The 21,426-nt window shown below is 52.7% G+C and overlaps 1 protein-coding gene across 1 annotated transcript in view; it reads left to right on the forward strand.

Moving 5' to 3' along the window:
* Nucleotides 1-21,426, forward strand: part of uvrag (UV radiation resistance associated gene) — a 47,607-nt gene that overhangs the window by 1,858 nt on the left and 24,323 nt on the right. The window contains exons 2-6 of the mRNA XM_067257700.1: nt 317-401; nt 4,136-4,223; nt 4,660-4,720; nt 7,619-7,784; nt 16,801-16,876. Of these exons, the coding sequence (XP_067113801.1) occupies nt 317-401; nt 4,136-4,223; nt 4,660-4,720; nt 7,619-7,784; nt 16,801-16,876 (476 nt within the window). The remainder of the gene's footprint in view (nt 1-316; nt 402-4,135; nt 4,224-4,659; nt 4,721-7,618; nt 7,785-16,800; nt 16,877-21,426) is intronic.

Consider the following 21,426-nt stretch of genomic DNA (forward strand, 5'->3'; position numbering starts at 1 on the left):
TCAGGCCGGAAAGTGTTTATAAACTTGAGCAAAGCCTGTCAACGTTATTTGTGTTTCGGATGGGTTTTTCTATGTTGTTCGGAGAGGAAATGGTCGTTAATGATGAAGGTTATCGTGGGGTGGGTGTTAACCAGTGTTTAACGCCACGCCCTCTTGTCTCTGAACTCTCTCCAGGACGAAACACACCTGGTAATCTCTCCTCTCCCTTTCTCCTTCTGTCTCCCTCCCCCCCTGCTCTCCCCCCCTATTCCCCCTATTCTCTCCCCCTCTCTTATCCGCTCATCTCTCCCTCCTCTATCTCCCCCCCCCCCCCCAGAGGAAGCGTTCTCCACCCTTCACCAGAGTCTGGATGCGGAGAAGGAGTCGTTAGCAGAGCAGCAGAAAGAATGCACTGCCAAAAGGTATGTGCCAACCTGTGATTATCTGGCTCTTTTATTTGACTTCCCCCTCCACGTCTCAAACACGCTGCTTCAAACATTGTCACACAATTGTTTGCACACCCACCCACACACACACACACACACACCCACACCACCTGCTAGAAATTAGCCAGGCCCCACGGAACGAACTTGCTCTAAAACGCTTTCGTCGATTGTTCTAAACGGCGCCGTGAGACTGCAGCCGTCCTCGACAAAGAGGGGATGTCGGCGGCGCCGCTGGCTGCGTGCGTCTTCCAGCCAGCCCCTGGAGAGAGTAAGCAGATTGCGGGGGCCGGTCCTCGCGTGTTTGCCTTGGGCCCGCAGGGGAGGCACACGGCCTCCAGCGCCAGCCTTGGACACTCCGCTTGTTTGTCTGAGGAGTACCTGGCAGCCGGCAGGGCACAGCCCGGGCCCGGCTACGGTCGGGGGCCACACGCACACACACCTCAGCCTGCAAGCCTCACACAGACCCCCCCACCCTCCCTCCCTCCCTCCACCAACACACTCAACAGGGAAATTAACTGTGACACCCCATGCATCTGCCTAGCATCCACCCCTTTGGAACATGTCTATTTTGGTTCAGAGAGGCCACAAAGTGTTTGTTTGAAGGTTTCTGAGTTCGCAGCGAAAATACAGTTAGAGAAGCTTGTTGCTGGGGATTCTTTTTTTGGGGCCTTTTAACTTCAGGGTGGTGGTGGTGGTGGTGGGGGGGGGGGGGGGGGGGTCGGAGGCCTTGCATCTGCGGCCTAAAGCTAACAGATAAAATAAAGCCTATTAGGATGAGGTGGGAGATTACTCGGAAAAGTAATCTCGGTATGGTCTCGTCTCCAGAGAAAATAAGATGTCTTCAGATCACCCATGACCACCTTCTGTGGCACAGGCTCGGCGACCGCACGGAGAGCAGGATGGGTAATGGATCCCAGAGCGGGGGAGGAAAGACCCCGTCTCATCCAGTAATCATCCCTCCATCCCCCCCATCCTCTCCCCCCAGCGGGCCTTTTCATCTGTGTGAGATGATGGGCCGTTCCCCAATCCCCAAGAACTGGCTGGAACACACAAGATCTACTGTATTGACACTCGCGTTCTCTCACACTTGATCACAGACACACACACACGCACACTTTCTCTGAAGTCACAACCTTCTCCGTCAGAGGTGGACATGGGAAAGTCAACATTATTCCAGACGTTTCCCCTTCTCACCTTGGCAGGTCGGATGACCCCCCCCCCCCCCCCCTCCCCACCCCCCCAGCCAGCTGTGGTAATGGAACAGGCCAGGGCAGGGCTAAGGGGCCAGGGGTTGATCATTTGGGCCTGTCTCGAGGGTTGGGTGGGGGGAGGAGTGACTGGTAATTTTGCAGTTATGATAATTGAGTTGCTCTTGCAATTACTGTGGAGATGATTCAGTGCGGGGCCATTAGTTTTCTCTCGTCTAGGCGGAGCCAAAACTAACAGAACCCTGCTGGTCTCCTCTCCTTCTCCGCCTGCCGTCAACACACCGTCACTCCTCATTACTTCCATACCCTATCTACCTCTCTGACTGCCCTGCCTCACTCACCCTCTCCTCCATCTGTCTGCCTCCTCCTCCTCCCCCTCACTCCTCCATCTCCCTGCCTCGCTCTACCTCACTCGCTCCTCCATCTGCCTGCCTCGCTCTACCTCAATCTCTCCTCCATCTCCCTGCCTCGCTCTACCTCACTCTCTCCTCCATCTCCCTGCCTCGCTCTACCTCACTCTCTCCTCCATCTCCCTGCCTCGCTCTACCTCACTCTCTCCTCCATCTCCCTGCCTCGCTCTACCTCACTCTCTCCTCCATCTCCCTGCCTCGCTCTACCTCAATCTCTCCTCCATCTCCCTGCCTCGCTCTACCTCAATCTCTCCTCCATCTCCCTGACTCGCTCTACCTCACTCTCTCCTCCATCTCCCTGCCTCGCTCTACCTCACTCTCTCCTCCATCTCCCTGCCTCGCTCTACCTCACTCTCTCCTCCATCTCCCTGCCTCGCTCTACCTCACTCTCTTCCTCCATCTCCCTGCCTCGCTCTACCTCACTCTCTCCTCCATCTCCCTGCCTCGCTCTACCTCACTCTCTCCTCCATCTCCCTGCCTCGCTCTACCTCACTCTCTCCTCCATCTCCCTGCCTCGCTCTACCTCACTCTCTCCTCCATCTCCCTGCCTCGCTCTACCTCAATCTCTCCTCCATCTCCCTGCCTCGCTCTACCTCAATCTCTCCTCCATCTCCCTGACTCGCTCTACCTCAATCTCTCCTCCATCTCCCTGCCTCGCTCTACCTCACTCTCTCCTCCATCTCCCTGCCTCGCTCTACCTCACTCTCTCCTCCATCTCCCTGCCTCGCTCTACCTCAATCTCTCCTCCATCTCCCTGCCTCGCTCTACCTCAATCTCTCCTCCATCTCCCTGACTCGCTCTACCTCAATCTCTCCTCCATCTCCCTGCCTCGCTCTACCTCACTCTCTCCTCCATCTCCCTGCCTCGCTCTACCTCACTCTCTCCTCCATCTCCCTGCCTCGCTCTACCTCACTCTCTCCTCCATCTCCCTGCCTCTCTCCCCTCCGTTCTCCACCATAACCCTGTCTCCCGCCCAGCGGCGGCCTTAAGCATCTGGGGGCCATTTCATTAAGTAATATGGGCCCCATACCCATATAAAACATAAACATAATAGAGCAGAAAAAGCAAAAGCTGGTTGTTGGTTTGCATCAATGGTGTATTATTTTATTACGTACCCTTCAGCTTCATGAACAGGGCAGCTCAACATAGAAATAATCCAACCATGATTGAAACGATATACAATTATTTATACAGTGTTTTACTTTGGAATAAGCCTCGCCCTTTCACGCACGGCAACTTCACTGATTAATTGATTTGCGCAGTATATTTTCAGCTGTCTGGGCTGACAGCTGAAAATATACAGCCCAAACATCCCCTCAACTTGAATTATTTAACAAAAGCAAAGAAGAAAAAGAGTCTGACTGACACTGAACCGAACTTATCACAAACGATGCGACAGCCGGCGACAGCAGTGACAGCAGCTCTACAGATGCTGGACCAAAGAAAGAGGTCACTTTTGGCAGACTGAATAAAGCTTTTCTTTTGTTGTCCGATATCTTTAGCTAGTTTTTCAGCACTACTGGCATATACAAGTTTCAGTTCTTTTACTGCTCAAACTAACATTTTAACCTTGATCGCGGGGGCGGTAAACGTCGCCATGGTAACCACGAGTTTGACCAATCAGAGATATCAGTCAGTGTTGTTTTGCTTAGGATTGTGGGTAGTGTAGTATTTCAACAGAAGCTCGCAGACAACAAGGTTGAATTCATACGGACTTGTGGCTTTTATAGGAGCAGAAACTTTCGTTTCACAACCTCGTAGCTCGTGGTCAGTCTACCTTGGATGTCTTAGACATTATGGCTGACAATCAATATCCTACTGAGAAAATGAATGGGATATTTGCTGGTCGGTTTGGGGGCCCCCTTGGAGGGCGGAGCCCGTTTCAATTGAAACAGGTGAAACATGGGTAAGGCCGCGTCTGCTCCCCCCCCCCTTCACCCTCCATCTCCCTGTCCCTCCCCATCCCCAACTTCAACGGTTTCTCTGTCTCCCCCACATCCATCATCTCCAACACCCTCTCCTCCTTCTGTCCTTCCCAGTCCTCTCTCTCTCTCTGAAGTGTGTGTGTCTGTGTGTGCTCCTGTCTCCCCAGAGAGCTGTTCCTCAAGTCCAACGCTCAGCTCACCTTCCGCTGTCGTCAGCTGCTGTCAGAGCTCTCCTACATCTACCCCATCGACGTGGTGAGTGACACACACACCAGCACACACACATGCACACTCAATACTGGTTTACCATTGAAAATTGTAAAAAAAAAAAGTCCAGTATTATCAAATATTTTTAGTGCTTTCTATTGGCCCATGTGGGTTTCCACATTTCTTGTGAGCAGGGATACCCTTTTTAGGAAGAATGACATAATCCCAATTTCCTGTGTTGCTCTTGGAGCTACAGTACTGCACACCCCACCCTAATAAAGTCATGATATGCAATAAATGTGCTTCAATTCAATCTCTGTGCCATGTTTTATAACCAGCGCTAACTTGATATCATTTTTTACAGTTGTCTTCAGTCTAGTTAAATAGGTTCTACAGTGGTCATTAGAGGAGACGACCTCTTGACGTGGATCTTTGTTTCTGGATCATCCTCCCTGAGATAACCCCCTCTCATCTCCTTCCACAGGCCAATCAGGCTGATTATGTCATCTGCGGTGTTAAGCTGCCCAACTCTGAAGATTTCCAAGGTAACTCATCTGATTAGAATCTGAGGGCCATGTTGCGCGCTTGTGTGTGCTTGTGTGTGTTCAGGCTTGGATATCTTACATTACCGCCTCTGTATCTGCATTGTGTGTGTGTGTGTCTACATGGTGTGTGTGTGTGTGTGTGTGTGTGTGGGTGTACATGGTGTGTGTGTCTGCATGGTGTGTGTGTGTGTCTACATGGTGTGTGTGTCTACATGGTGTGTGTGTGTGTGTACATGGTGTGTGTGTCTACATGGTGTGTGTGTGTGTGTACATGGTGTGTGTGTCTACATGGTGTGTGTGTGTGTGTACATGGTGTGTGTGTCTACATGGTGTGTGTGTCTACATGGTGTGTGTGTGTCCATGTCTGGGCCCGTCAGCGTGTCAGGGGCTATGAGAGGGGACAAACAGCAGGAGTACAGGAGCGTCCGGGCCTCAGGACCCCCCGGCAGGATCAGCCAGCTGGGCACACACACCAGATGAAGTACCCTGATAATAGACTCATTACACAGCCACGGCTTCACCCGAGTCCCCCCAGCAGTCCTCACTGACTGGAAGCTGTCCTCACGCCCCCCGCCCCCCCAGGTGCTCCCCATCACTCAGGAATGTGGGGAAATTACTTCCGATGTACTTGAACTTTCAAGATGGATTTAGTAAAAAAAAAAAAAAAAAGTGCAGGGCTAGTTCATAAGGATGTGAGGGGGGGAGGGGGGGGCTGAGAAAGGCTGGCCTCCATTTCACTGTTATGACTCTCAGTTTCTACATCTCACTGCTGGGCCGTTTCCACAGGCCCTCTCACGCTCCAACCCTGGGATGGATGTTCCATATTTTATGTATACAGTATCATTATCATCAGCCTGCGTAGGAGGTCAGACTGGCCGTGGTTTGAAGCAAATGAGGAGTTGGCGTGTTTGTGTGTGGGGGTCTGTCTGTGCGTGTGTGTGTATTCTATATAATTGTGTGTGTTTACACCGTGAGGAATCTGAATGAGAGGATGATGATGATTCCAGAGGAGGAGAGAGAGGGGGGTGGAGAGTTACATTTGGAAAGCGTTATTCATCTCATTTCCTGCATGTCGCACCGTGTTGTGGGAAATCAGATTTGGCTTTCTCAGCCAAGGGAACATGACTTCAAAAGAGCCCTGGAAGTGAAAGGGGAGGGGTAATAGGAGCCAGGTTTGGACTGGGGTGCTTCTCCAACAGACACTCACTACACCCCCCCCCCCTGCCCCCCCCCCCCCCCACCACCACCCTCCTCTCTCAGACACACTCACTCTCTCTCACCACACCCATCCACGTCCAAATCGCTCACATCCACTTGAATTTAGCAGCTTGCCCCTGTCCAACTGCTGTTAGGCCTCCTGCCCCCCCCCTCAACACTCACACCTGCTAAAGCCAGTTTGAACCCTTCTCCCCGCCCCCCCACCCCCCTGGCGTGAGGGCCCACACGCTGGCCCCCCCACCCCCCCTGGCGTGAGCGCCCACACGCTGGTCTGTGTCTGCAGCTCTGACTGTGCGCCCCGGCGAGGCGTGCGGTTTCCTCTTCCTCCCGCCCCCGTGCCTCCTGGGACCAGGTAGTGAGTACACCACCCAGCATGTGGTGCTGTGGCAGTAGACCTAGGAGAGGGCCTACAGGGGGTGCTCTAACCCACTCACTTAGCACCCCCCCCCCCCTCTCTCTCTCTCAGCCTGGAGGCCCATGCGTGTGTGTGGGGGAGAGAGAGAGGGGGGGAGAGAGGAATGGAGGGAGGGAGAGAGGGGGGGGGGGTCCAACCCCATCGTGCCTCACCCCACCTTAACAGACATGGCTTCTCTTTGTCGTCTACTGAACTGGTAAATGGTGTGCGTGTGTGGGGGGTGGGCTGGGAGAATGAGCATGTACCCTCTCCACCACCCCGACTCGTCATGGAGGATTCACCTCCGACCCCTCGACTGATTTCGGGGAGAGCCTGCGTCTGGCTGATCAGGTCTGGAAACGTGCAGATGGGGGCTGGGGCTGGGCGGAGGACAGGAGGGCTGCAGGGAAGGATGGTCTACATTAGAGTCCCTGTCTCAGCACTGTACATACGGTACGAGTCTCGTAGGCTAGGATTGAGCATGGCCACGGTCTGTTATTGCAGAGCGTTAAGGCACACAAGCACTGTGATTTGGAGAGCATGGAGTCTTCGCCCGGAGCGGGTTCTTGCTGCTTGTTGAAAACGCTCAACAACTTAATGTGCCATCAGGAAAACGGTCCTCTTTCATTGAGGCCGGTGCTCTGTTTCTTATTCTGAAATGATCACAAAACCGTCTAATTTTCCCCTTAAAATGTAATTGAGGCCAGAGGGGGCTGGTATTACATGATGGAATTGTTTTTCAGGCACATTTCTGAAGTAAATTGGATATTCTGCAGCTTCCAAACAATTCGCTTCGCATGCCGTGTCACCAGTAACACATTTTGCCTCCTTTGTCGTTATAAACGGGATTCATTTTTTGTTTAACCCCCCCCCCCCCCCTCTTCTTCCTAATTACTTGGTAACCAAAACGCTTTTGTAGGTCTGGAGTCTTTATTTTGTGTTTGTGTTCGTGAAACGGAACATTTTAACTGCGTAATTATTAGGGCAGTACAGCCTCATTATGGCACTTGAAATCTGCTCGTTTTCCAAGCATCTCTGACCCCGCTGCTTTGGAAGCTCTGATGTGGCACAACACCGACTGCTTTTCATTTGGATCCGTGTTCACTTCTGGCCTTGCCATTACGTGTGGGGATGTTTACCGCGGTGAACTTCATCAAATGATTAACCAGCATTGTGACCCCAGCATTTTTAGCCCTAACATCTTTAGCCGACATTAAAAAAAACTCACTCTGAGAACCTTCGAGGCGTAAAATAACGGAACCCTCTGTTTGTGTTTTGTGCCACAGCGAAGGATGACGGGAGTGTGGCGGTTGCCCTGGGTTACACGGCGCACCTGGTCCTGATGATCTCGTGCTTCCTGCAGATCCCCCTCAGGTACCCGGTCATCCACAAGGGCTCGCGCTCCTCCATCAAGGACACCATCACCGACAAGCTGAGCGAGAAGGAGAGAGAGTAAGACCCAATCACCTCGACCTTTGACCTTGACTGCAGTTCACTAGAGCAGTATCTGATTACCTAAACGTGTAGTCTCACTGACATGGACTTCAGTCAAGATAGCAGAACTCTAATTCAATCTGTCTAACTCTATCTGATATTCATTAAGGTATACGTTTTAAAAAAATATGGCTAAATTAGTACTCTTAAAATTAGGCTAATAGGCAATGCCACATGGGGGCTAGATGAAGTGTGTGTGAGTGTGTGTGTGTGTGAGAGAGAGAGAGGGCCCAGTGAATGGCATGTGACCCGTCCTCTCCACCAAGCTAGATGCCCGTGCAGACGGCTTGGCTCCCGCTCTGAGCAGCACGTTTGATCGCGTGAGCCCCACTCTTGTTAATGAACCCCTCCCAATCACTAACTGCTAACAACAACAAAAAAGTCCCCCTCCTTTTGTGATTTCCAAGAAGCGCTCGGCAGTCATAAAGGAGAGGATGGTGTTGGTGTTCCTGGTAGACAGACACACTGGTCCCAGACCCCGGTCCCCTGAGGGTGCGATCTGTTCTACCCCCACCGCACGCAGACAGGTTTACCTGAACGACGACTGCTTTACGACGTGCGGATGATGTGGCTGCCATGGAGACGGGAAGATACACCCTCGGAGGCCTCCGCGGCGGCTCTGTCAAGGCTGGTGGGGGGGGGGGGGCAATTACAGTGCAGGCCAGTCTATTGAAATTATTATTTGTATCTGTTTTGGTGCGGTAACCATGCATCACGCTGGGGTGAAAGGCTCCTGTAGATGGGGATAATTGCATGTTTGGGGCACACACGTGCTCAGAGGTATTCATGGTGCATTCCTTCATTCCGTGCATGGTAAGGACCCCCAACCAGCCCCTCTCCCCCCCCCTTCACCACCAACAAGGCACTGAACGAATGATGTCCAAATTGGTATAATTAGTCTCTGCGGTGATGGGTATGGATGTCGGCATGCTCGGTGTTAGATTGATTAATAAGCGTTGGTTCACAGTCAATGAATCGCGAGGAACGCACAAAGAAAGAAGATTTTTTTTTGGGGGAGGGCTTTTTGCTGAATTGCGCCTTGCCACGCTATGTACTGTCGGCGCCTCATGATCTCTCTCCCTCGGCACAGCCTGCTCAGAATATACGGCCTCTGTCTCCCCTCGGCGTGGACGGCCCTCACCTGGCTCCCGCCGGCTGCAGACGTTAACCCATGAAACCCCGCGCTCAGGCTGGGCCTCACGTATCCGGGGTGTTGGGAAGTCGGGGTTCAGCCTACTGAACGACAGCGCGCCTCCTCGCCGGCTTGCTTTCTCATTGCTGGTCGTCAGTCTGGACAAACACAGGCCTGTTAGGGGGCCGCTGGAAGGTCCTGTGGAGTGGTCGCTAATGGCCAGAAGGCCCAGGTTAGACAGAGAGGTGTCTGCTGTGGGGGAGTGTTGTAGGGGAAACAGGCCAGTCTTTTGAAGAGCTCAAGCAGGGCTCATTTGGCTCTATTAATAACTGAGAACCCCGAGAACAAGCAGACCTCAAACCTCTTTGTCGTTAAGACCCGGGTAACAAGCCGGGCCCTCTAGACCCCAGGACCTCTGGCTGGTTCACACCTCTTCGGCTGGGACAGGAGGATGACCTTGACCCTTGACCCTGCCTGACCCCCACATGTTGACCTTGGCTGGACCAGCCACCCCCAGAGCGTCCTGTGTGTCTCCTGCCACACTCTCCCCACAGCCACACTGCACATCTGTATGTTCCAGACAGGGGGGGGGGGAAGTGTGTAAATAAACACACACTCAAACACACTTTCCCACATGTTCAGACGCAAGCATGCAGATAGAACGTTGTGCGTGTCTAGCCTGTGTCCTTTCCTTCTCCCCCTGGAGCGTGTCATGATGTCATAATGGCAGCTGGAGGGTATCTCTGGGGCGGGGGGGGGGGGGCGGGGTAGGGGCGTGTCTCCAGCCCCCCACAGGCCAGTACCCTTCCTGCACTGTATGCATTTCCAGGCTCATTAAAGCAGGATATTTACACTAGGCACATCAGAGAAAATAAACAGGGGGAGGGGGGGGGTGTACTATAGACCCAGCCCTGGGATGAAGGCCCCCCACCACCACCACCCTCAGGTGGCTCTGAGCAGGGCCAAACACCCTGACGACCTTTCACCTCCCCCCTCCTTGTGTTTACAACCCCCCCCAGGGTCCCAGAAGACCGCCGCTACACACCCAACGATGTGTGGGAAGATGGAAAGCAACCAGGGTTAGCCCAGCAAAGAGCCATTAAAGTGTTGGAAAGGGCCGGTCGATGGAGATAAGTGAGGTGGTAGCGGACAGGTACCTTGAAGCACGGCGGAATTAGCTGACGGGGGCCGATCGATCAATGTGGCACGCGTACAGAGCCCGCTCTGTTCTGGAGCTCCACATCCAGGCCAGGGGCCCTGAGAAACCTGGCCCCTGCCAAGCTGCTCTGTTCCCTGGGCGGCTCCTGTGTAGTCGGGAGAGAGAAGGCTGGGTCCCAGTGATGCTGTCCCCACTATACGGAGCTCAGGGCCACAGTTCGGGCCTTCTCAGGGCTTCCCTGTACGTGGAGCTAACGGGTGGAGCCCCCCCCCCCCCCCTCCACTGTTCCCCCCTCGCCAGTCCTCTTTTTAAAGAAGTGACATTTCTCACATTCGTATTCCCCCGGAGCCAACTATGACATCTCTGTGTACCACCTACAGTTGTTCAGGCCGTGTAGCAGAACAAGGATTCCAATTCAGCATAAAAGTTTTTTTTTTTTTTAAGGGGCTTGTTAATTGGTGCCTTAAAAATCGTTAGGGCCCTCCATTCTCTGCCAGGCATATAAATGTGACTGACCTGTAGAGTGAGGGCATTACTGCTATATTCCACTCCACGTCGCGGTTGTGGAATTGCAAGTCAGGATAATGACCGGCTCGCTTTTATGTCGGTGGCCATTTTGCCCTGGTGAAAGCTTACAGACCTGTGTCGAGCTGAACTGGACTGGCCTCTACACCCAGGCAGGGGCCTCTGCTTCAAGCACCAACGGCAACTCCAGGACTGGACTGCTTCTTGGAATTTTGGAACCCTACCTTTGACGCTCTGCGTCTCAGCATCTCCGAAGCCGTCCTCTCCCGCCTGTCTAGAACATTCTCTGGATGCAATGGTCTCTAACGACACGTTGCGCCCACATTTAGCAGAGCAGAGCCCAGCTTCGGTGTGTCTGATTGCATGGCGGAGACCAGAGGAGATGCGATCCAGATGTCCACTGGATGATTGAGACCAGAGCCTGGCCATTAAAACCAAGCGCTGCCTCATACAGCATTTTACTAGGGAGTAATAAGGCCAATCCATTTTTTTCGGTGCCTGATTTTCTTTATGACGGGACGTTGAAAAAAAAAAAAAAAAAAAAGAAATACTGAATTTGTAGGGATTCACACATCAATGCGTGGCTTAAGTATATAGAAGCTGGTGGTGGCGGTGGCGGTGTGTGAATGTGAGTGCCAGTGACAGGAGGGTAAAGGGGGGGGGGCGGGGGGCCAGGGGAGGAGGAGCCAAGCTGTGAAGAGAGGGTCGAGGAGGAACCTGTGAGCTCAGAAGAAGGTTATTGTTATGGGCTGGAGCACTTTCACATCTCCTAACAGGGACCATGTGGGCAGAAGGAGGGGGGGGCCGATATACCCCCCCTCCATCAGGGTCACATAGCAGCCACAGAAGATGGTGGGTAGGGTGTGTGTGTGTGTGTGCTCCTCAGTGACAGGACACAGACTATAGGCAGGCACGCGTGCTCACACAAACCGTTTCCGTGCTGCATTATTTGAGGACCACGGGAAGAACAGATAAGAGAGGTTTTGTCAGCCCAGAGGCGCCATCGTTGTTTATTGCGCCGGGTTAGTTGTACGGGGACCCGATTGCCCCACAACCCGGGCCTGCCAAGCCTGTGTCTCATTCAGAGAACCAGGGGCTTGGTGTGGACCGCCAGGGCTAGGCTGCTCTCCTGACCCCCGTGTGCCCACACACCCTCACCCCTCAGGGGCCAGCCCTGGATCCATGATCGCCCTGGATCCAGGATCCTCCTGGAGGTGAGAGGAAGCGGTTGGTCCAAGCTCTTACGACGTGAAGGCACTCCCTGTGTTCTTAAATCCATGCGGAGAGAGCTAGAAGCTGCTCCGCTCTGGTCCTCAGAACCACAGCCCTGTTCGCAATCCGGTCTTCCTCCTTCTTTGAGATCTCAGAAACGCTCTGACAGACCGGCCTCTTTCATTTAACCGCTAACAATAAGCATCTGCCTTCAAATGCTATCTGGTGTAGCCGGTGAAGACATAATGGAATATCTCCACTGGCCCCAGGTCAGTCCTGGCATCCTTGAGCCTGTCCATAGATGGCATCAGAACCTGCTTCGTCGAGCTGGGTCAGTTCACTGCCACAGCCGGCCCTCTGATTCAGCAACTTTTCAATGTTATACGGCCACATTAACGGGACACGTGTTTTTATATAGGCGAGTGTGTGTGTCTGCTTGGCGTTTTAAAAGGCTTCGCATGTGGAGGGAAGTGGAGATGACCTGTGATGAATAAGATGGCTCCCGTGGAGCCCCTCTGAGCCAGGCTGAGATCCTGTCCTCTGGGTTCTGACCTGCTTCTAATTACTGTACAGCTACAGAGAGAGAGAACACAGAGAGGAGGAGGGGGAGAGGGAACGGGAGAGAGACAATAGATAACGGCGAGAGTGGGGAAGAAAGAGAACAGAGCGAGTGAGTGGGGGGATTGGGGGGGGGGGGAGAGAGAGAGAGAGAGAGAGAGAGAGAGAGAGAGAGAGAGAACAGGCCTAGAGGGAGAAAGAAAAAGGTACAGTCGAGCGGCTGGGTATTCTTAAGAGCTGTGATGAGAAACCCAAGCTGACAGAGCGAGCAACCTGCCCATCAGTCTGGACACACTCTCTCTTTTTCCCCCAGCCAGCCCCAGAATGGCATAACAGTCACCCGACCGTGAGCACAGCTCCAGCCATTAAAATAGCACTCACTGACAGATGCTCAGTGTAATCATTTCTTCGATATTGGAAATTACAGCTCGCTGTGATTTATATAGTAACGGCTGCCATTAGAGGCTGACAGTTGCGAGGCAGGTGTTTTTTAAAAGCAGCCTCGATGATTTATGGCCCTGAAACTGTTTGAAATTGCACATTAAAGACATTCTCGAAACTTCTGGGGGAACTTCTCTCTCCCCCCCACCCCCCACCACCACCACCACCACCACCTCAGAGTATGGGATGTAAGGAGGTAATGGTTGCGGCTGCTACAGTACGTCCTTACCATGTGAACCAGAGCTGTTGTTGTACACACTTAAGACTATTAATTAGGACGTGTAAACAGTCTGCTCCGACACATGTGGAGAACACTGCCTGTGTATACATTACAGCGGGTCACTGACTCACCCAGGATATTTTCAGCAAATCCCCCCCCCCCCCCCTCCCCCTCCCCTCCGTCGACCACCCACCTGCACCGCCAGATCCTCCTCTCGTTCAGAGCTAGTACTTAGCACAACAGCCCTCGGGGGAAAGAGACATGCCCTATAACATACTTACATGGACTGTATAGTCTGTGTAAGGTACAGCCGGTGACCTGCTGTTCACCGCTCTGTAATAGACTGTTTTAACAGGCCCGTCTATTGGGAAGGCGGACATTTTTCCGCCGAGAGGTCGAGGTTCCTGTTGGACCCGCCGCCCTCCATGTTGGCTCCTTCGCCGTCCGCTCGTCTCCAAAACCGCACGCAATCACGGTAACCCATACCCTCAGCAGCTCGTGTTTACAAAGCCAAACAGACCAAAAGGCTTTAGAATTCCGTCGCAGGGCCTTTTGGACTGAAATACCTTCGCCCCCCTTCCCCCTCACAAGGAGCCAGTCTACAGTAAATCGGAATGTCCCACTTAATGGACGTGAAAAAATAAATTTAAAAAAAGTCACGCGTTGTTGTCGCCTGTCAGAAGGCTCCATGAATGTATCCGCCCCTCCGTCAGACTCTGGTGGTCCTCCCTGTGTGCCCGGGACGGTGACCCCGGCCCGCTGCGACGAGCGTCTCCCGTCGACAGCAGGGAGGAAGCAGAGGACGACGAGAGGTTAGGAGACGGGGAAGAGAGAGAGATGGACCCGGGCCGAGTCCCTTCTGCCCTCTTCAGAGCGTTTATCCCCTTTGCATTTGTTTCCCCGTCTTCACGAGGGTCGCTCGAACACATTTTACAGGCGTCTCCGTCTGTGAGGAAGGAGAGGGAGAGAGAGAGCGCCCGCGGTGAAGGTCTGGAGGCTGAAAAGAGACAGGGTCCCGGGTAAATACCCCGCGCCCATAAAGGCAAGACGGAGGCGCTGGTCTCTCTGAAAAGCTGCTTTTACGACTCGGACACTTTGAGTCGTCCTCGCGTATTAATTCCAGGTCTGTACGGCGAGGGGGTTGGCTGGCTCGCACGCCGCCTGTCTTTCAGAGAGACCGGCGTGCGACGGAGAGAGACGACGGAATGCGGGAGAGCGGGACGGAAGGCTTTTTCGATTGGGGAAAAAGAAGGGGGGAGATTGACTGCGGTCTCAACATGTCCTTCCAGGTTGAGCAGCAACAACGTCCAACCCGAAATGAAAGCAAACCTCGTGTTTTATTCATTAGCGTCTCCTGCGGACGGACGTTGATATCAGGGGCAGTTCAGCCATTCAGCATAACCTCCTGATGGAGGTGTGGGAGAAGGATATATGGAGCTATTGAAACAAAGGTGAGGAAAGAAGGGAAATGGATCAGTGTATGTGTGGGGTAAGGGAGGGATTCTAATGCAACTCAGAAGAGGGCAGTAGACTTTTAGGTTTGTGGGAAGCCAGAAAGTGTTTGTGTGCATCTGTGAGTACACACATGCATGCCAGGCAGATTTGCAAACCCCTCCCCTATGCATACACACACACACACACACACCTACATGGCTAGATCTTTTTCTCTACCTCAATCAGGTCTCCTTCTCTTTCCATTTCCTCGTCGCTCCTCTCCCCTCCCCTCCCCTACCAGTAGGACCCTTGACCCCTGACCCCCCCCCCCCCCCCCCCCCCCGTCCATCAGGGTATAATAATATATTGGACTCTGCTGGACATTTTTCGGAGGAATTCCATGTGTTTGGTGAACCAGAGTCCCTCCAGTGTGATTCAGACATACTGGACAGCGGTCATTAATCACCTCATGCACGTGCGTGTCTGCTCGCGCACGTTTGCGGGTGTGCGCGCATGCATCTGGGCGGGCCACGAGCAGAAGTCGGTGTTTGTCTAAGCGCTCCTGACGTCTCTCAGGCCCGCTGTGCGGCGGCAAAACAAAACGTATCTTGTCCAGGGGAGGAAGTGGTACTCGGAATGCCTGAAGTGCAAGGGTACGTTTGATATGTTATTCTTCCTGTGCCGGTTATTTCCTGGTGCTGGGATGTGACCTCTGGCAGGGGGGGGGGGCTTCCTCTGGGCGCCTGGCTGAACTGCCCATGTGAAGAACAAGTGTCTCAGACTGTGTGGCCTACTGTAGGCCGTCATGGTAACCGACTGTGATCGCGCTCAGGACGTTTATACGTGCACTCCATGTCGTTAGCCTATGTTCGGGAAGGGCTTAAAGGTGACGTCTGCGGAAACCGTAAGTGGCTGAGTTTACAGTGAGCGTGTCCCCCCGGGGGTAAAGAGGCGGAGCTGTGAAAGTCTCTCTTTGGCGTGTGAAACGGATCTGTGGAGCTTTCAGGACCACATACATACATACATGCAGGACCGGAGCCCGCCCCCTCAAGAAGCTGACGTGTTGCACTCTGCTGTGTGGTGTGGGAGAGAGAGAGAGAGAGAGCACTTGTCCAGCCCCTGGCACCTGCAGGTCAGAGTGAGGGGCCATGTCACCTCTCACACAGGATTAGCAGTAGATCAGGACCCTGGCCCCCAGAGACCCCCCCCCCCCCCGCATGGCCCCTGACAGGAATGGCAGATAACGAAGGGAAAAGGGGGGGGAGAGAGAGAGAGAGTGTTGCCGGATGTTCACTTCCACACAATCTGATGGCTGCTTCTGACAGCTCTGACCCTCAGCCCGACAACGTCTTATCAGGTCAAGCGTGTGTCTGTGCGTTTCCAGGGTCTCTCTGGGCTTGTGAGTCTCCCAGTGGTCTGCTGGTCTGTGAACTTAACCTGTGTCTATGCATGTGTGTGATCAGACCAAAGCCAAGCCTTCGCTGTCCACCGTCTCCCATGGCAGCGCACCCTGTCGAGGCACATCCGAGCCCATAATGACAGGGTGAGCTGACTCCTCCAGTCCTCAGCCATCGCAGGGGATGACAGCTGTGTCTTCTCTGGGTGTCGGCAGCCCTCCCCCGGGGGGCCCCGTCAGCCATGATCCCCCACTCACGCCTCTCTTCCCGGGGCTTTCCCACCTGGGGCTCCCCCCTCTCCAGCTCCGTCTGAACCAGGTGAACCGACTGTTTGATGGCCCGGTAGCCCTGTCTGATATCCCGGTTTAACAAGCGGATGTGGATGGGATCACAGGTCGTTCTCGGGGGCCTTCCAGAACCATATGTTGAGGCACTGTTGAATAAACAGCCGCCGGGGCTTGGGACCATGGCTCCCAGACCCCCACCCCCCCCCCCCAAATGAATCATACACAGAATCCATATGGAACCAGAGAACGTCTTCGAATCTCGTAAAATCAAACTAACACTGCGTGAAAATGTTCTTTGTTTTGGATAGACCCATTCGTCTGTGTCTGGATACCGCACTGGACATTCTGTACATACTGTTCTAATACCTTCTCATGCAGGAAGTCCGTCGCGTCACGCGTGTTACAAGCCCATGATTCTTAGAAGGGCTCTGTAACTGTTTCTATATCCGAGAGCCTGGGGCTGCTCTGTATGAAGTCGATCTATCAGGCTCCGGTTTCCTCTCAGCCGGTACCGGTGGACCGGCCCATGTGAGCCACCTGCTTCTGTTCACCCCCGACTCATCCTCCTCTTTCCTGTCCCCCCCACCCCCTCTTTTCTTTCCCCCACAGGTTCCCTCTCTACCCCAGAGGAGAGCGCTTTCAGTTTGAATATGGCGTCTACTTGCTCAACAAGAACATTGCTCAGGTGAGAAATGGACTGCTGTGTCTACTTCACAAACACACACACACACACACACAAACACACACACGGGCTCCCCGCAGTAAAGGTGAATTCCTCTCTTGCTGGGTGGGAGTGGCTACTGTTAATATTTCCACTATCTTGAGTTCTCCCTCTCCCCTCCCTGTGTCATTTAGTGGCGTGTAGAAAAGTGTGCATTCCATCCACAGTCCCTCTCCCAGTCCAAGCAGAGAGAGGGGAAGTAGGAACTTCTCTAATGAATTAGCCCAGGCCATCAGCACAGACAGGTGGCTGCTTTCAAACGAAGACTTGACTTGCCTTATCCTGTCAGATACAGCCTTTCATCCTTCAGATAAATGTAAAGAGGAGTGTGTGCGTGTGTGTGTGTGTGTGGGGGGGGGGGGGGGGGGGGGGGAGAATGTACAGCAGAACCAGCTTGATGTTCAGTGCAGAATATTTGAAGACATTCAAAAAGTTCTGCATGTTCTTATTTAATAAAAAAAAAAAAAGTGCCTGAACCGAATTCAAGAAACAGTTTAGTTTGGTTGACGATGCATGAGAGGTTCACACACTTTATTTCCATGGTTGTGTACATTTATTACCTGGTGACCTGTAACTTTGGTGAAACACTCCAACATCAAATTAAATGTGACGTTCATACCATTACAGGCCACCGTCCCCTCTGCCAAGTGTATGACTTGGATGGGAGTCCTGAGTACCGCAGTAACTGTCTCGTTTCTGTGGCAAGGTAGCTCTCTGTGTGGGAGATGTGCTGCTCTGATTTAGCCTGCAGTCATGCACACGGAGGGCCAGGAAAACACCTACTGTGATGTAAATCAGACGTAACATTCTCTTTCCGTTTCTTCCTCAGAGGACAGTGTGCTCGTCTAGCCCTGCCCTCTCCCAGATGTTAAATCCATTGGGTTCATCCCCAGCGCAGGTTGTTGGATGTCAGGGAGAGGAGACGAGGGGGAGGCTGTCGACGTACTTGTAATGAGCCGGAGGAAATCTCATTCTCACCGTTGAGCAACTATGCCGACTTATCCAAAGTGTCCCAGCATTCCTACAGCGTGAGGTCACGGGCTCTTCTGAAGGCACTGTCTTATGCATTCCATGTGTGAGAGCGCGTCTGTACATTTCTTGGGATGAGTTGGCGTGTCAACTCGAAAGCAACACGACGGGCAACGGCGCACGTCGTCCCGACAACGCTGATTTTTAAGCATCGTTCCAGAACGGAAAAAAGTGGTAAACATGTCATATTCGATCGAGCGGAACCCACCACAAGGACAGCTTCTCCACGGTGCGTCTCTGATGCCACGTGAAACCATACCCGTCTGTGTCTGATCCGCCTGTTCCCTTCCTCCACATCACACATGGTCCGCCTTTTCCGGACGAAAATCCCGGGGAATGCATGAAGTGACACGATACTGTCACGCCACGTATCGTTTCCTTCTTTCTAAAACTCTCTTAATTGGGTTTTCAGACCCTGGCGTTTCAAACCGCTTTATCACGGAGACCTGGTTTTCCTCTCATCCCTGAGACGAGAGTATGGTTCTTGTTAATTTGCCCAAGTCTTTATTAGGAAATGACTGCTTCACTGACCACAGCTGTATTAGAAAATTGAGCCTGGCTTTTCCACTCTCATATGATTTACCAACAGGCACCAGATCACTCAGGGCTGGTTGTTATTATTCGTATTATTATTTTTGTCATTATTGTTTATTTATTTTATTCATTTCCCCTTTTGTGATTAATGTCGTTCCTAGGTTGGTTGGCCGAGGAAGTCCAGAGCAGAAGCGTAGAAAAGTTTACTTACCTTAGCGTCTTACTGGCTGACACAATCCAGAGGTCTGGTTTCACAGTGGTGCTGGCTGGTTTGCTGGCTGGCTGGCAGGCTGGCTGGCTGGGAGACATTAGACGTTCATCTCTTATTAAGTTGTTTGAAAGTGATACTGAGGAGCTGGCGAGAGATCAGGGGCTCAGCAGGGGAGGCTTGCTTTGAAGTAGCAGTTCTAGACATTGTTGTTTTTATTTAGGTCTCATGTCATAACGCGGGTGGAGGGTTAGCACCACCCTGGATGGCAGGTGGGAAAAGGCTCTCGTGTTGGAGTCTTGAGGTCTTTTGTTTAGCAAAAAACGCCTGCGAAACTCCGACCGGAGTCCTTTCCCCCCCCCAAATGCTTTGATTCTTTTTGAAATCTGAACCGAGAATGTTTTAACGGCAATGACACCCACATGAGTTGTAGGATTTGAGCTGGAGACATTTCCAAGTTCGTTAACATGCATGTTTTCACTTTGGTCCCTCTTGTCCCCAGAGTCCATGATTTAGGTGTTGCTAATTCCTTGTGATTGTGTCCTGGGGGCCTTCCTGTGTTTTCACCTCAGAGTGATAGCGCCCAGGCTGGCTAATAAACGAATGGCGTCTGGAAGCTCCCTCCTCGAAAGCAAGAGGCCACAGGTCCTATTACTGAGCCTGAAATCCTACGCCACAGGGGGCAGATATGCTAAAACCGCCAATCCTGCGTTCACACAGACAAATTAGCCAAGTTAGCGAGGCCGGCTCCTAGGGAAAGGCAGTGCTCGGAAGCCTGGAGCCCTGCAATGTGTTGCGTTCACTCTCCCCCTCCTGCGTTATCTGCTAAGCTAGCCCGTTGTGAAACAGGCATGTGGGCTTGATTAGACTGCAACAGACGCTACAAGAAGTCTTAAGGTAGGGGAGATGGGGGGGCCATAACAATTAGCCTTCAGTTGCTAAGCCTGGGGTATCGTATTTGCTTGGTCTGGGAGCAGGAAACGTAGTGCTGGGAATTAAAACGGCACCAATCTGTAGTGGATGAATGAGGCAGCCCTGCACAGCGCCACAGCAGGCCTCATGGGGAGGGGGGGTCGGGGTGGGGGGGGGGGGGGGGGGACTGCCACTTGCTCTCAATCATTCACCTCCAGAGTCTTGAGCGCGTTTCCCAAAATGCACCTCAGGCCTGGTGCCATGCCGGTGGTCTGGAGCGGACGTCAGAGCTGCGCGGCCATTAGGAGTGGCAACTGGAGCTCAATAAAACAAGGCTGTGAGTCATTGGGGAGCCACTGTGTTTAGTGGTTAACGGAGTTGCCAGCATGCGGACCAGGAGCTGCCTAGGAGTTATTACCGGTGGAGCGGTCGGAAAGGCAGGAAGGTGTTTTGGGCGAGAATAACCTAGACTCAGTGTGGATGATCGTAGAGACAGAAAGAGGCTCTGCCATCAGTTATTCGGGGTTGTTTATTTGCTCGTCCTAATCACCTGTGTCGAGTAGAACTGAAAATCCTGCAAAGCCCTCGTTGACCTCCGCTTACCTCTCTCCGGCCTCGATCTCTCTCTCTCTCTCTCTCTCTCTCTCTCTGGTTCCTATATCCACACACACAGTGATGCGCACTCTCTCCTGTGCCTGCCACTCATCATCCCTGTTACCAGTCTCCTCGTGAATCCAAAACGGTGAGCTGGCAGATATTGGCGGGAAAAGAAGAAAAGAAAACTGCTTTCCGTGGCTATTATCTCACGTGATTACACAGCAATGGGAACCATGTGACTCAGAGACGTGCACGGCACCACCCGACCCCCGCTTCCACCTTCACATCGCCTTGGCTACGACTCTCACTGCAGCAGAGCACGTGCACTAGGGACCTCTAAGTGAAGTATGTCTTTTCAAAATGATCTCCAGCAGCTATTACCTTATTTCCTTTGTCAGTAATTTTCCCCGTTTTTTTTTTTTTTAAACAGGGCTGCAAAGGGCTTTTTGTGTTGGAGAAGCTGGCAATACTTAGGGGGTGGGGGTGGGGGGTGGTGGTAGGGGGGGGGGGGTTGTCAGTGACCAAACCCCAAAACTAGAATAACAACATTTAGGGATGGCATTACCCCTCTTTCTAGTTTTCTCAGACCTTCACGGTACTCATTCCTTCCTTCCTATCTAATGAGTTCACATATTGAACGTTAACCTGAACGCACCCTCCACCACAGTCACTCAGGCTGTTCCCATGCCCCTTGCTTCATCTTATTTTAGCTCCTTCAACAAGGGAACGATCAACACAATGCTCAATGAACCACTGGTGATAGTTATCGTGGGTAACTTTGGGAAATTAAATTGAGAGGGTGGAAAAGTCCCACATTTTCGGATCCTGTTTGGTTCTTACTTAAATAGACTCCTTGATTGGAAGATTGACCAAGAATTTCAGACACCCCTCCTTGCCAATGTTGACAAGGATCTCTCATTCATAATTCAAACAGTGTCGCTAAAAGACGTGGAGCAGAAACGGCACTGACGTGTTTTCTTCTCTCTAATTAAGATCAGTCAGGTAAACACAAGAAGGGGCAGCAAGGGCAGAATTTCGGCTCCCGAACAGTTCTTCTTCTATGGTCTTTCTGGGGAGCATATTTAGTTGCAGCTATTCCAGGTTTTCCCCCTCAAAGAAAAAGCCCTCGCTCCTCGTCCGGCTGAGGCTTGCGGTCTGTGACTCAGCCCTCAGCGTGGTCCGAGCGGCGCTCCCAAAAAAGCCCCGGCGATTGCGTCTGTGCTGTCCTCTAGAA

The sequence above is a fragment of the Osmerus mordax genome, chromosome 19 (genome assembly GCF_038355195.1).
Source record: "Osmerus mordax isolate fOsmMor3 chromosome 19, fOsmMor3.pri, whole genome shotgun sequence".
Taxonomy (NCBI): Eukaryota; Metazoa; Chordata; class Actinopteri; order Osmeriformes; family Osmeridae; genus Osmerus; species Osmerus mordax.